Here is a 17,002-nt window from a genome sequence, read left to right as displayed (position 1 = left end):
CAAAGAATGCCCCCTTGTTCCCGTCACCTTCCTTGGTATAAACAGATCCTCAGCGAGATATTTGTATTGTCCCCTTATATACTTATACATGGTTATTAGATCGCCCCTCAGTCGTCTTTTTTCTAGACTAAATAATCCTAATTTCGCTAATCTATCTGGGTATTGTAGGTCTCCCATCCCGTTTATTAATTTTGTTGCCCTCCTTTGTACTCTCTCTAGTTCCATTATATCCTTCCTGAGCACCGGTGCCCAAAACTGGACACAGTACTCCATGTGCGGTCTAACTAGGGATTTGTACAGAGGCAGTATAATGCTCTCATCATGTGTATCCAGACCTCTTTTAATGCACCCCATGATCCTGTTTGCTTTGGCAGCTGCTGCCTGGCACTGGCTGCTCCAGGTAAGTTTATCATTAACTAGGATCCCCAAGTCCTTTTCCCTGTCAGATTTACCCAGTGGTTTCCCGTTCAGTGTGTAATGGTGATATTGATTCCTTCTTCCCATGTGTATAACCTTACATTTATCATTGTTAAACCTCATCTGCCACCTTTCAGCCCAAGTTTCCAACTTATCCAGATCCATCTGTAGCAGAATACTATCTTCTCTTGTATTAACTGCTTTACATAGTTTTGTATCATCTGCAAATATCGATATTTTACTGTGTAAACCTTCTACCAGATCATTAATGAATATGTTGAAGAGAACAGGTCCCAATACTGACCCCTGCGGTACCCCACTGGTCACATCGACCCAGTTAGAGACTATACCATTTATAACCACCCTCTGCTTTCTATCACTAAGCCAGTTACTAACCCATTTACACACATTTTCCCATTTCCACACATTATTATGGTACTATTGGCAGAAAAATATGAGGAAAGTAACACAGGTAGTTGACTGAAAGTAAGTGCAGGCCTGCCTGTCTGGGATTGATACTTACAGAAGCAACCCACCAGATGGAGACCTAACTAGGAGTCTCCACATTTCAAAAAATTGTCACACACTACTAAAGTGACATCAATTTCCACAGAGTAGAAACAGTATAATAGGCCTCTGACACACCTTCTACAATAGGCAACTCACCAGATGGATACCCAACTTGGAGTCTTCCCATATCAAAAAAATAATTGTCATATACCACTAAAGTGTCATCAAATTTCACAGAGTAGAAACAGTATAGTAGGCCTCTGACACACCTTCCACTTCAGCCAAGTCACCAGATGGAGACTCAACTTGGAGTCTCCACATAAAAAAAATTGTCAAACTCCACGAAAGGGGCATCAATTTCAACAGGGTAGAAAAAGTATACTAGGACTCTGACACATCTTCCACTTCAGCCAACTCAACAGATGGAGGCCCAACTGGGAGTCTCCACATTTCAAAAAATTGCTTTTAACATCAGCAGCAATAGCAACAGCAGGCACAGAAGCCAGGACAAAGGTGACACAGACTACAATAACGCCAGACCAATGAATGATACTAAAAACGATAGCATCGCCTAGTCTGTGACTGGGGTGCAAAAGTCATAGGAGATCTATGACTTGTTCATTTTTATAAAAGTTAGGCAGTCTACACTTTGATGGGACAGCCGGATGCTCTTATCCATAAGGACACCATCAGCAGTGCTGAAGACACGGTCTGAGAGAACGCTGGCTGCTGACATGACAGATCCTTCAAGGCGTGACAGGCGAGCTCAGGTCACTCTTCCATTTTTGAAGACCAAAATGCAAAAGGGTCCAAACCCCCCTCATGGCATTGATATTGAGCTCCAGCTACACCTGCACCATCCTCTCCAGTCGTTCACAACGTGTCAGACTTGTGCTCTGTTCTGCTGGTGCACGGGCTGGTCTAAAAATGTGTGAAACGTCTCACAGCAATTGCTCATGACACTTACACTGCTGCTGCTAATGTTTTTGCGATGACACCTTGACGTTCCTGGGGTTAAACGTCTAGAACTGAAATGCATACTGTGTGCCTCACTGGTGCCTTGGGAAAAATACACTCTTAAGATTGTCTACAAGCATGTTTCGATACTCCAGCATGCATGCATTCCTTTCCAGGTTGGGAAGCATCTGGCTAAATTTACTCTTGTACCGTGGATCTAACAGAGTGGCATCTGTAGTGCATCGGGGTTGGTGCAGTGTGACAGATAGGCAGGGACCACAGGAAAGTTCCCAGCAAACGTGTTTAATGTCCAAACAACTCACAAAATGAACAGCACATGGTATCCTTTGGATCGCAGTCAGGGCATCACAACAGTCCGTATATGAGACCGGTTGCCGAGGACCAGCGTCGGACTGGAGCACCTTGGGCCCACCAGAGAAAATCATTCTTGGGGCCCACTATGTAGCTACATAGAAATAGATACAAGACCAACATTTGTGCGGTAAAAAGCGCTAATATCAGGGTATAATATAAGGTAGTTCACGTCTTAATAATGTAGCAAGGGTTGGGGTAGCCCCCTCACAGAATATAATGTAGCCCCCTCATAAAATATAATGCAGTCCCCTCTCAAAGAATATATAGCAGCACCCCACAAAATATAATGCAACCCTCTCAGGTATGACGCAGTCCCCACCATAGAATATAATGTAGCACCCCATAGGTATAATGCAGCCCCCCCCCCATAAAGTGTAATGCCACCCACCACAGAATATAATGTAGTCCCCTGAGAGAATGCAGTTCCACCACAGAATATAATGCAGCCCCCCCATAGAGTATACTGTAGCCCCCTCATATAGTATGATGTAGCCCCCATAATATTATGTAGTCCCCTGAGAGAATAATGCAGCCCCACCACAGAATATAATGCAGCCCCCCATAGAGTATACTGTAACCCCTCATAATATAATGTAGTACCTTGAGTATAATGCAGTCCCCCCACAGAATATAATGTAGCCCCCCAGGGCCGTATTTAGCGTTTCTGCTGCCCTAGGCACTTTTAGCGCTGCCTTCCCTTTTGGTGAGTATGACACTATCGGCAGTGACTTTGGCAAGAATTGCTGATGTGAAAGTCGCCTTTTGCAGCAGATCGGGCAGTTTTTCTGCATCTGCCGCGTAACGGATCACTTACAGCAACACTGCGTTCGGCCTCATTCATTCCCTATGGGATTTGCGGCACTTGCCGTGATCTGGCAAATGTGGTACCATACCTCCCAACTTTTGAAGGGAAGGAGGTATTAAGTTTGCGGCGCGCGCAAATTTTAGGCCACGCCTCTGACCAGACCCATTTCACAACTACTCACACCCATATCCACGTCCCAACCGCAGCCATTTAGCACTGCTGATCACACTGTTTTATATACAATAATTATAAGCAAACAAAAATATGGCCACACATGATGTTCCATCCTGTATAATGGCCACACATGATGCTCAATACTGTATAACGGCCACCACACATGATGTTCCATACTGTATAATGGCCACACATGATGCTGCATACTGTATAATGACCGCACATGATGCTCCATCCTGTATAATGGCCACACATGATGCTCAATACTGTATAACGGCCACACATGATGCTCCATACTGTATAACGGCCACACATGATGCTCCATACTGTATAATGGCCACACATGATGTGCCATACTGTATAATGTCCATTGGCCACACATGATGCTCCATACTGTATAACGGCCACACATGATGCTCCATACTGTATAATGGCCACACATGATGCTCCATACTGTATAACGGCCACACATGATGCTCCATACTGTATAATGTCCATTGGCCACACATGATGCTCCATACTGTATAACGGCCACACATGATGCTCCATACTGTATAATGGCCACACATGATGCTCCATACTGTATAATGTCCATTGGCCACATGATGCTCCATACTGTATAACGGCCACACATGATGCTCCATACTGTATAACGGCCACACATGATGCTCCATACTGTATAATGTCCATTGGCCACACATGATGCTCCATACTGTATAACGGCCACACATGATGCTCAATACTGTATAATGACCCCCCTCCTGTATGCATGGCTCATCTCCCTCCTATCCCATATACATAGCTCATATTACCCCCTCCTGTATGCATGACTCATATCTCCCCATGTATTCATGGCTCATATTCCCACCCCCCCACCCCTGTATTCATGGCTCATATTCCCCCTGTATGCATGGCTCATATCCCCCCCCTGCATGGCTCATATTCCCCACTGTATGCATGGCTCATATATATTCCCCCCTGCATGGCTCATATATATTCCCCCCTGCATGGCTCATATATATTCCCCCCTGCATGGCTCATATATATTCCCCCCTGCATGGCTCATATATATTCCCCCCTGCATGGCTCATATATATTCCCCCCTGCATGGCTCATATATATTCCCCCCTGCATGGCTCATATATATTCCCCCCTGCATGGCTCATATATATTCCCCCCTGCATGGCTCATATATATTCCCCCCTGCATGGCTCATATATATTCCCCCCTGCATGGCTCATATATATTCCCCCCTGCATGGCTCATATATATTCCCCCCCTGCATGGCTCATATACATTCCCCCCTGCATGGCTCATATATATTCCCCCCCTGCATGGCTCATATACATTCCCCCCCTGCATGGCTCATATACATTCCCCCCTGCATGGCTCATATACATTCCCCCCTGCATGGCTCATATACATTCCCCCCTGCATGGCTCATATACATTCCCCCCTGCATGGCTCATATACATTCCCCGCTGCATGGCTCATATACATTCCCCCCTGCATGGCTCATATACATTCCCCCCTGCATGGCTCATATACATTCCCCCCTGCATGGCTCATATACATTCCCCCCTGCATGGCTCATATACATTCCCCCCTGCATGGCTCATATACATTCCCCCCTGCATGGCTTATATTCCCCCTGTATGCAGGCTTATCTCTCCGCACTGCACCCGCTCCTTCATCCCCCCGTCCCTCATACTCACCTGTCCCACTGCACGGCCGTGCCGACATCCCTCGCGCTCTGTCCCGACTCCAGGCGACGGCGCAGCACCTTCTTCCTGCTTGAGCGGTCATGTGACACCGTTCATTAAGATCATGAATATGCGCATATTCATGATCTTAATGAGCGGTGTCACGTGACAGCTCGTTCAGGACGAGCTGCAGTGCAGACACCGAGACCATCGCTGGAGCAGGCAGGGTGAGTATTCAAGGCGGGCGGCGGCGGGGGAGGGGGCCCTGGAGCGGGGGGAGGCCCTGGAGCGGCGGGAGGCCCTGCCAGCAGGTGTCAGTGCCAGGGCCCACCGGAGGATCCTCCGGTTCCCCGGTGGGCCAGTCCGAGCCTGCCGAGGACGACTGCACCACCGTATCACGCTGCGAGGTGCCAGGTGTTCGCTTCTCTTGATGCTGTGTTACTTCCCACAAACTTGATGCTGCAGAGCCACCTGCTCTGCCACTTGCAAACAAACACTGACACACTCAAACCCCTTTCTACAGAGTTTATAACTGGAATCTGTGGCCACGGGCCACTTGTAAGACCCTGCTTGGAGGGAGTGAACTGCCCCACTACCGTCCTGTAGTTCACTCCAAAAATAAAAGCCCTAACGGGTTTTCCTGAATATTGCCTTTGTCAAATAACTCAACTAAGTTACAGGTACTTTTATTTTGCACTGCAGCCAGTGATTGCAATGCACTCCAGCAGGTTTAGTACTCTTCTATGCGCATCCTGGGAGATACATAGCCACCCCCACATATAATACCTGTCACTGCCTCACACATCTCATATGTAAACCAAATCTTATAAGAAACAGAGTAAATATATACAGTAGATTTAAACCAAGGTAGAAGAAATAAACCCTAAAATGTAACTTTTATTAATTTAAGGTAAAATTACTCATATATCAGGGTCAAAGCGATATAACAGCATAGTCTTATCCTTAATAGAAAAGATTCTCTAAGGAGGAGGGAATAGTATCTCCCTACCTTGCTGCGGAGGTTGGTGCCCTAAGTTCGACACAGCGCCCCCACTCAATGTTGACTCTCCCTTATGAACCTGAGGGGAAAAACTAACAGAAAACCATCACCAACACCAATACCAACAAAGTGCTATGGTGCAAATACAATGGCCTATATCTATTTGGAGAGACAAAATGGTTCTCGCTATAGTATAATTTCTATGGCGTCAGTCAGAAAAGGAACCTTATAAGCAGAAAATAATAAGACTATTGATGTTTCTTTTGGCAAATAGCACAGTAGGCCAAAAACGGGAACCGACCGACACAGTATCAGGGTCATCAACAGTTGAAAGTTCAACATATGAGGTAATCAAATGGCATTTATGATACATAAACATGAAATAAGAGTGGCAATTCTAACCCTATGAATATGGGCATCATGTTGAAGATAGTGAAGCAAGAAGGTGCTCATGTGTTGGACACTTCCATGAGGTCCAAGTCCATGGTGTGTTGTTTGTGAGGTAATACTCAAGGTTGCTTCTTCCGTACCCTCCTGTCAACCACGGACAACAGAGAGGGAATCATTATCCTCTTCATCTCCTGACTGTTGCTCGTCCATTACCTCTTCCTCCTCGTCCTCATCAATTTGTTCCTCGGCTCCTGCACCTTCACTAAAAGTTTACAGAAAACAGAAAACCTGACCAGCATGTCCATACATTGTGAATAGATGCAAGCTGCAATGACTACACAATATGCAAAAAGAAAGCACAGGAGCACTCTATAAGGACAGAGTCAGATAAGGAAGCCATCACAACCTCCAGTAATAGACTACAGAAAACCTGACCAGCACCTCCATACAATATTGGAGGTTGTGACTGCTTCTTTTTATGACTGCACTCCTCCCATCAGCCCAAGGGTACTTTTAATCAGTACTGGTTCCAACCTGCCCATTTAAAATGTAGGCTTATAGCCCAGGAGAGTCATGTTTGATAATTATCAGAGTAGATACCCATCAGAGAGGTGTCACCTTACTGTGGTTGATGGGCACACATTAATTGTCCAATTTATGCTCTAAGGACCTTGACTTTTGCAAGTTCATTTTTGTAAGTACATTTTATCTAGCAGCAATACATTTCAGATCTCATGTTTCCAGTGTTTGCATATACTTTAGCCCTTATAAGGTGCTGCTGTGCTTTCTCTTCACTTCGCCTGGTACCATGAGCCCCCCTCGATCGCTGTAAGCCATCCCACCATGTGCAACGACAGTCTGAAAATTTGAGATATTGTTATCCCTTCTTCATCCTCCTCTGCTTACACCTCTTGTCTAGGACCACCACCTCCTCACGCAGACTATTCAAAGTGTGGATGTAGATGACTGGAATAGTGATGCTTATGATGGCATCTTCAGCGCTATCCATCTTAGCAGCCATTTCAAAACTGTGCAGAAGTGTACACAGGTCCTTCATCTGTGCTCACTCCGCAAGCGAGATTTGCACCACGTCAGTACTGCGTTGGCCCAGGCTATGCAAAAGGACATAGTGCACCATGGCTTATCGCTGTTGGCACAGCCGCTGCAACATGTGCAGAGTGGAATTCTATCATGTTGGAACTTCGCAAATGAAAGGTAGGCCAAAAGACCTCTGTAGCAATGCAAATCAATGACCTGTGGGGTGCGATCGTAGGAAGTGAGCACAAAGCGACCGTGCTTTTTGCAGCAGCGCATCCAGGCCGGGATAGTGGCGGAGAAATTGCTGCACCACCAGGTTGAGGATGTGAGTCATGGAAGACACGTGTGTGAGGTTGCCCCGGCATAGGGCCGCTAGCAGGTTTGCACCGCTATCGCACACATCCTTCCCTGGCTCCAGGTGCAGCGGAGACAGACATTCCTCTAACATAGCCTGGATAGATGTCTATAACTCTTGAGCTGTTTGATTGTTATCTCCAAGGCATATTAATTTGAACAGTGTCTTACTGCGGTGAGCCATGTCTGTGCAGTATGGAGGTGAGGGGACTCTATCTGCACTGTTGGAATGAGTGTCTGATTAAGGGAGAGGTTGAGGGCACAAGTGGAGGCCAGGAGCCAGAATCAGTGGAAGAAGTATTAGATACAGAGGTATTCCCCGCAAGCAGCCCCATGACCACCTGCCCCTACAGCCACCAAAGTCACCCAGTGCCCAGTCAGATGTAACACCCATGTTTGCTCATCCAGGTGTCAGTGGTGAAATGCATCCTGGCAGACAAAGATTTTTTCAGGGAGCGATGATGTTGTCTGTGACATGCTGGTGTGGCGCAGGTACAGCTTTCTTAGAGAAGTAATGGTGACAGGGGAACTGCAACGGCCATCAGCTTTCAGAAACCATTTGTATCCACCAGGTGGAAAGGCAGCATTTCCGTGGCCAACAGATTGGAAATGGAGGAGTTTTGTGGTCTCAAAAAAGGCCCAGGCCCACCCTTGCCACCACTGCGAACTGCACATTCGCGACCAGTGCACAGGGCCGCCATCAGGGCATTAATGCCCTTACTGGCGTATGGGGCCCGATGAGCAGAATTAGGCCTGGAGTGGGCCACTCACTTTTAGCTTCTGCTCACCTGGTACTAAGCCGGCATAGAACCCCTGCGGTTTGGCTGCCACAATGATATTGACTCCCTAACCGGTGGTGGTATAGTGTCTGGAAGTAAATGGAGCTCCCTACACTAAGTAAACCACACATCCACACACAAGTCTGATCCCTGACCAGAAGGGGAGCACAAGCCCCTAGTTTGTAGGGTGACTGCCTCTTTCGGTTGGGGGAGGCGTAAGAGAAAGAGAAGAGTGTAGTGTGAGGAAGGGAAGAAGGAGCATATGGAGTTTCAAGGGCTTGGAGCTATGGAAAGCTCACCTTAGGAATTTGGGGAGAACAGGACACCAGAGCCCTGGGCTACCAGGAATTTCAAACACTGAGAAGAATCTGGAGACTGGGGGACTGCAGGTTCTCTGGCAACCCATGCAGCACAAGAAACCTTACAGAGAGTTCAGAGCTGGGACCAAGAGAACAGCTTCCAAATGGGCTCGCAATGTATGCTGACTGTAGCTGCTACAGGACACAAGCAGGGAGTACAGATCAGCTCATAAGTAGTGATGAGCGAATATACTCGTTACTCGAGATTTCCTGAGCACGCTCGGGTGTCCACCGAGTATTTTTTAGTGCTTGGAGTTTTAGTTTTTATTGCCGCAGCTGAATGATTTACATCTGTTAGCCAGCATAAGTACATGTGGGGGTTGCCTGGTTGCTAGGGAATCCCCACATGTACTTATGCTGACTAACAGATGTAAATCATTCAGCTGTGGCAATAAAAACTAAAACTCCGAGCACTAAAAAATAATTGGAAGACACTCGAGCATGCTCGGGAAATCTCGAGTAACGTGTATATTCGCTCTTCACTACTCATATGCTGTTGAATCTCCAAAGATAAAGACACAGAAAGGAAGTCTTATTCTACCCACTTAGTGGAGTGGACTCCAGCTGCTTCCAGACTGGCCGAACCCTGAACCTGGTGACCAGTACCCCTGGATTCAACCTGCATCCATCATCAGTAAAGGTAAAGACTGAATTATTTCACCTCCCTGCTTCTTTCTGCTGCACTGCTCACTACAACCCCCATCATATCCACAGGGGCATGCTTTTGCTGAGGGAGTGATCCAGCTTGCTGCATTACCATCTATTCCCTGAGGTCCCCTCTTGCAGCGCTGGCCATCCCTGGCCAGACACCTCAGCTGGCGTCACAATAAAACCATAAACTATTATCCCTTGTAAATATTCCCTTCTAATTTGTCCGGTCAGGGTCATGGTGCTGGGCGATCGCCACTGTGACATCCCTGATAGACTGCATGCCTGGCTACCGAGTACTCCCGGCCTGCACGACGTGCTGGAACGCCCGGTATCAGCGCGGCCATGGACACTCGTTCTGTTCTCCTTCACACTCTGCATAGTGAGGAGCAGAGCACTGGCAATGCGCAGGCCATGCAGAGAGTTGCCTGCTGGAGTGTAGCAGGGATGCGCTGTGACAATACTCACCCCCCTGTGCCTGCACTCAGCAGTAAAGCCAGGACCTGAGCATCCGATCCCTCCTCTCCAGCAGCATCACAGCTATCAGACTGTGAAGAAACATGGAGGGAGGGGCTAAATGGAGGGGGTGGAGCCACAGACAACCAGGGAGAAGGAGGCAGGAGGAAAGATAAAAATAAGAGCGGGAGAGAGAAAAGATGGAAGAAGTGAGAAGAGACACAGAAAACACAACAGAGAGGCAAGCCACAGGTGAGAATGTTATACAATGTATAAAAGATACTGGCTGCAGTGGTGGGATTCAGGGGGCTCTCACCAATTCAGTTACACTGCTTCTAAAAAATAGCAGGTGGTTGCCCGAACCGTCAAGAAGCGGTGCCGCAATCCGGTTTCCTGGCATGCAATTTTCAATTAAATGTGCATCTGAGGATATTCAGTTGCAATATAGTGTGGTACAGAATACCACCGGCTTTCTGCACAGCAATAGTTACCAGCTGCCAGCAAATCACAGGCTGGCAGCTGACGTCAGCATACCCATCACTGGCGTATGATGTCACTGTCATGTAACAGTGGATCGCCCCCAGGGTAAGGGCAATGGGGTACTCGGTACCGGGTCCCTCGGTTCGGGGAATGGGATGTCACGGTGGCCTGAACCCGGTCCGTGGCCCTTCGAGGGGCGTCCAATAAAAGGGTGGACAGTAGTTTATAGGATAGTGTTCGTGACGCCACCTGTGGTATTCGGTCAGGGTGACTGACGCTGCTTAGGGGTCCACTGGGGTGATGTTATGGCAGCTAGATGGTATACCTTCCCACAGGTGAAGTATGTCCCCAGGGCTTCCTAGAGTGTAGATGATGGATCGTGTGAGTCGCAGTGAATAACGAGGACACAGGGTTGCAGTCTCTTTACCTTTTACGGAAGGTTCGGCATCCACAGTCCAGAGTAGGGACCACAGGGTAGGTAGAGTCCGGACGGTCTGAAGGCAAATCCAGAGTCCCCTTATCCAGGAGGAATTCAATAGCCTTCCCCTTGCGCACAGTAACGTAGTAGGTCCCTACTTGCATAAGCTACCATAAGGTCCTCACTCTTGTTACTTCTCTTTCTGTCCCCCAGATGGTACGGATAGGACAAAACCCGTATGACTGATGGCCTGAGGCTTATTTATAGGGACCCTAGAGACGCCCCGACCCCCACAAGTTGCCACCGTGTCTTCTTAGGTATAAAGGTCGGACAGCCAACTTGGAATCAACTGCCCTGCCAGTCTCTGAAGTAATGGCATAGAGCTCTTTACTCCCTCGGTATTCTGGCCACTGGATCTGCGCTTCAGATGGAGGCAGCCTGCTTCCAGCTGGTCTCCCACTGATGTTTCCTTCCTGTTGCTATGACTTCTTTTCTCACTCACTACAGCACAATTCCTTTTGTGTCCTTTCTTAGGATGCTGCCGCTTGGGTTGCAGGCGCAGCTCCGTGTCCTTCCTTCTTTCTTCCTCAGACTTCAGTCTGGATCTGACCAGGGATCACCCCAGTCAGCTCGACCGGGAGACCTTTCCTCGTCGGTCCCCAGCCAGGAACTCTCCTCTCCTCCTTCTGATCTGACTAACTTCCTCACCAATCCCCCAGTTTTACCCTATGTGAGGAGTGGCCTAATAGATAGAACCCTTAGCTCCCCCTGGTGGACTGGCGTGTGAAGTGTGTGTGTGGCTGTGATACCTGGACAGCAGATCTCCTTCATTGCCTTCAGACATAACATCACTCCCCCTGGTGGAAGAACAACATAACTGCAACGAACCAGGACTCTGGGGCGCTGCACCGGCATGTCTGCACCTCAAATAAATGAGTGAGAGGGCACCGTTGGGCTGCGTGCAGGTAAGCAGAATTTTTTTTTACTTTTTTTGTACTAAAAGCCACAGAATGGGAGCTTATATAGGGGTAGGATGGGAGCTCATATGGGACAGGATGGGAGCTCATATGGGACAGGATGGGAGCTCATATGGGGCAGGATGGGAGCTCATATGAGGGCAGAATAGTTCATATGAGGGCAGGATGGGAGCTCATGGAGGCAGGATGGGAGCTCATATGGGGGCAGGATGGGAGCTCATATGGGGGCAGGATGGGAGAACATATGGCTGTAGCCAGGAATGAGATACAAGGGGGAGCAGGATGGGGAATATTATTACTGTAGGGACTAATTAAGGGATATTACTGCAGTGATGCATTTTATTTTTGGAGGATACTGTTTTCAATGGGGTCCTGTTACTGTACAGAGACACTATGTTGCCTTTTTCTCTTCATCTGGTGTAGTATAGAAGTTGGGAAAAAACTAAGTAATGTGCTCTGCAAGTGGTGCCCTAGATAACTGTGTTATTTCCTGAAGAGACGAGTTCTGGTTGGGAGAAGTGATGGTGGTCTTGGCTGGATGAAGATGAAAAGCGAAGATGGAGGACTTTACCTAGAGACGTCACTAGTCACTTAGCGCATTACATGTACACACACAGTATACACTCTATATTATATACAGAGCTCCTGTGTATAATGTCACTGATGATCCCCATATTACCTGTAAACTGACACTATATACAGAGCTCCTGTGTATAATGTCACTGGTGATCACTGTATTACCTGTTCACTGACACTGTATACAGAGATCCTGTGTATAATGTCACTGGTGATCACTGTATTACCTGTTCACTGACACTGTATACAGAGCTCCTGTGTATAATGTCACCAGTGATCACTGTATTATCTGTACACTGACACTGTATACAGAGCTCCTGTGTGCAATGTCACTAGTGATCACTGTATTACCTGTTCACTGACACTATATACAGAGCTCCTGTGTATAATGTCACCAGTAATCACTGTATTACCTGTATATTGACACTGTATGCAGAGATCCTGTGTGTAATATTGTAACAGAGTGTCACCCCAGCCTGTACACATGGACCATACTTTAATCAGGCTTACATTAGCATTCTTTGCCCTGTATCTGGTGGGGGCATGCTTGTCTTTGTTCCCCTTTGCAGGGGGCATCTCCAATACACAAACATGTAGAGAGACTGCAGACAGTGGTTCTGGAACTTTCATTATCCTTGGAGCTATGTTTAAGGGGGTGGGTGTTGTGATCAGCCCCTTTGTACGGCCGAGATACTAAGAGTGGTAGGACAACAAGCCACATGTTCAGTTAGTCGATGCTGTGTGCTTTGAAGGGCAAGGATCTGCTGCAGCTGGATCCTGGTATCATGTATGGAGATTGGAAATCATTTTGCCACATGGAATTGTGAAGTCTCACCACCCTCCTGGATTTAAGGACTGAATCTGAAGACTGTAGTTGTGTGGTGGGAAGGGCTGGGATCTTATGCTGAGGCGAGATCCTGGTGCCCATGTGTGGAGGGTTACAAGCTGCAATGTTGGACTGTGTTGTGTCCCTCATCTGCTGGAGCCATTAAATTGACTCAAGGGCTATTTCTATTTCCCTGGCGTCAGATTGCCGGGTGGCGCCCCCGGATCTGCTCCCTTTGCATGGACTCATTGTGGACTCATTGCAGATGCTACAGAATTACTTTCATTTGTGTTGTCCCAGTCCCCTGTTCCAATAAATCTTGTTGGATTGTTTATCGGCCTGGTGTCTCTTGCTGCTCTGTCGCAAACCCCGTCACAAGTATCACTGGTGATCACTGTATTATCTGTACACTTACACTATATACAGAGCTCCTGTGTATAATGTCACTGGTGATCCCTTTATTATCTGTACACTGACACTATATACAGAGCTCCTGTGTATAATGTCACCAGTGATCACTGTATTATGTGTACACTATACACAGAGCTCATGTGTATGTCACTCGTAATCACTGTGTTACCTGTACACTGACACTATAAACAGAGCTCCTGTGTATAATGCCACTGGTGATCACTGCATTACCTGTACACTGACACTGTATACAGAGCTCCTGTGTAGAATGTGACTGGTGATTCCTGTATTATATGTACTCTGACACTATATACAGAGCTCCTGTGTAGAATGTGACTGGTGATTCCTGTATTATATGTACTCTGACACTATATACAGAGCTCTTGTGTATAATGTTACCAGTGATCACTGTATTACCTGTACACTATATACAGAGCTCATATGTATAATGTCACTGGTAATCACTGTATTACCTGTACACTGACACTATAAACAGAGCTCCTGTGTATAATATCACTGGTGATCCCTGCATTATCTGTACACTGACACTATATTATACAGAGCTCCTGTGTGAGTTATAACTTGTTGCACTTAAGTATAGTAAACCCACTGTGACTTGCGCACATGCCCTACGGGTTACTGATGTATTAAGCACTTTGCACTTTAGCAGATCTACTTGTATGAGTTATAATTTGTTGTGCTTAGGTATAGTAAACCCACTGACCTTTATAGGAGCAGTGTAATTTATGGCAAAATATTGACACATGGTATACATTTATTTATTTATATGCTTTAATAAGCATTTGGCCTATATATGATACATTCTACGATTGAATCTACCTACCTATATACTCTAATAAGCATACAAGTGATTTATGATATACTTTATAACTGAACCTGTCTATACTATTTATTTATATATTTTTTAATAAGCACTTGGTTTTTCTATGCATTTATTACTATGGCGGATCACTATATAACTCAGAAACACTACATGCACTTTATTGTTCTACATCCGTATTGAATAGGAAATGGTTGTGTGGTGGAGTCATTCATTATATATTGGGCTAGTCTAAGGTATTAACTTAATATTAATTTGAAAAGAATTCGTAACTCATTGTATGAAGATAGGTGCTGATATATTTTGGTGATACATGCAAGTGTTTGCAGGTTCCTTGTGTTTGTGTTCCCTTCTATGTGTATTTTAAATGTTATGTCTATTAGTATTGAAATAAAATGTATTATTGTTTTCTTATGTTTTGGCATTTGACTTCCTTGTAAACTTATGGGATGTATTGTCTAAAATTAGGTTTTCCAAAGTCTTATTTACAATGATGTAACCAGTAACTACAATTATAAATCAACTGCTTTATGTGGACATATCCTGGGTGGCACCATATTACTCAATCATATGAGAACACTTTGCTCTGCACACAGGGTACGCCGCTGTTTTGTGTCTCTGAAAGATTAAAAAAAAATGACAACAAAATATTTTTGAGGAGTGAGGAAAGACTTCTCTGTTACGATTATTGCCTATTGAACATCTCTTATTTACTGTCCATTGGGACTGTCAGTAATAGCTGACTTACTGCAAGTAATGTAAATGTCATATTACTGATTTTTCCATCTCATAGCATTCAATATATAACTTGACAATAAAGTTAACCATTTGTAATCAGCGAATGTATCTCTAGTGTAATCCTAGCCTTAATATTTTAAAAACCTCTCTTTTTGAACTACTGTGTAGTGGAACATTCTGTAAGAGTTTCAGACAGACTTTTAACTCGTTTAAGATGTGTGAAGAAAATGACCTAATGTTTAAATCAGGTTTTTGTATAAAATATTTTTTAAGAATGTTTGGTATTAAAGATGAGAAGATAAACCAGCAAAGGATCAAGTTCAAGTTGAATTTCCTGGAATTTGCGGCTTCACGTGAGTTTGAACATTTTGAGATTCAATTTGCAAAAATAAAAAGTTGTACAGCACCATTTTCCACACTGTTGAGATTTCAGAAAGTGTATTTTGCGTTGCTTTGTGGGCCTCTCCATAATGCCCATCAGCTATGACAGCTGGTGGATTATTATTCCTTGTACAGTGGTGGTCAGTACCTGGACCATCAGATATCAGCGGTTCATTTTATATCTTCAGAGTTGCTGAGTAAGTCTCTCTCCTCTGTAGAGTTTAGCTCTCATGGTTGTGCAAATTTGATTGCCGCAAAACAATTTTTGAGGAAAATTGGAGAATTTGGCAAATTTGAATTTCAAAAGATCTGCTCATTTCTACTTGATATTTTTTAATATATTTTCCTTTTCACAATTTATATTCAAAGAAAGCTCTACTCCACCCCTCTCTGCACAATGGCCTCTGCACAGATGACAGAGCAAGCCCACTACACTCCCCATAGATGTCAAAGAGCATCTCCAGGCTATGATTTTGCATGGTCCATCTGTGAGGGTGTAAAGGGTGGCACTCCACCTCTCTGACATTTCCTGGTATTTTATATGTGTAAATTATATTGTGTTTTTCTTGTTCAGCTTCAGTCCCTGTAAGGTAGTACACAGTTAACTGTAGGGCCGGCCCATGATGGGGAGGAGGATTGGGAATGTGGGTGAGTTGCAGGGTTAGTAGGCATTAGTTACGGAAGAGAGAAGAAAGGACACCCTCAGAAAAATAGGTAATCCTCATTGGGTGGGTATGGTGTGGCGAAGATAGTAGAAAGCAGTGACAAAAAGATTAAAGAAAAATCCCCATGGGCGGCAGAGGAATTCTGTTCAGCAGGCAAGTCGGTGGGGAACGTACAGCCAGGAATTATTAGAGTTCCTAAGGGTCTTTAGGGAACAGACACGTATCGGCCAGGCCTTGGAAGCTACAGGTCCGAGAGAGACAGCCAGCAAGGCTGGGGCACGGTCAGTAAGGTGACAGCCAGAGACTCATCGTTACATGGTTCACGAGAAGTGGGCTGAAGGATAGTGGTCCCTGGACAAGTACAGCTTAAAGTGGCGCTATATATGAAAAAATGAAGGTCTCTGACTTGTTCTTCAATGTACCAACTGTGTAGCTGGAAAAGTTTATTAGACTGTATTGTACCAAGGAAAACAACATCTGCATCTCCTGCTGTTCAATGTGTGCAAGATAAACTGGTAATAAAAAGGATTTTGTCTTTATGGACTGGTGTGGTCTCCTTTTCGTGCATCGGTGCAATACGGAGCTGTGCAACGTGTGGCAGACCAGAGCTGGGAGGTGTCCATTACGGTAACATGTCCGCACACACACACCACGGCAATATCCGTTTTTCTGTAGCGTGCCGGGTGCAGAAGATGGGTACCTCGCCTGCAGCTATTGCCCATAG

General features: G+C 45.8%; 1 protein-coding gene across 1 annotated transcript in view; it reads right to left on the bottom strand.

Moving 5' to 3' along the window:
- LOC138666693 (piezo-type mechanosensitive ion channel component 2-like) overlaps window positions 1-7,340 on the bottom strand; it is a 194,927-nt gene extending 187,587 nt beyond the window's left edge. The window contains exons 1-2 of the mRNA XM_069754876.1: window positions 7,240-7,340; window positions 6,528-6,593 (exon numbers count right to left, since the gene is read on the bottom strand). Coding sequence (XP_069610977.1) covers window positions 6,528-6,593; window positions 7,240-7,340 — 167 coding nt within the window. The remainder of the gene's footprint in view (window positions 1-6,527; window positions 6,594-7,239) is intronic.
- Between the last annotated feature and the right edge of the window lie 9,662 nt (window positions 7,341-17,002).

The sequence above is a fragment of the Ranitomeya imitator genome, chromosome 2 (genome assembly GCF_032444005.1).
Source record: "Ranitomeya imitator isolate aRanImi1 chromosome 2, aRanImi1.pri, whole genome shotgun sequence".
Taxonomy (NCBI): Eukaryota; Metazoa; Chordata; class Amphibia; order Anura; family Dendrobatidae; genus Ranitomeya; species Ranitomeya imitator.
This window is presented reverse-complemented; position numbering and strand designations above follow the sequence as displayed.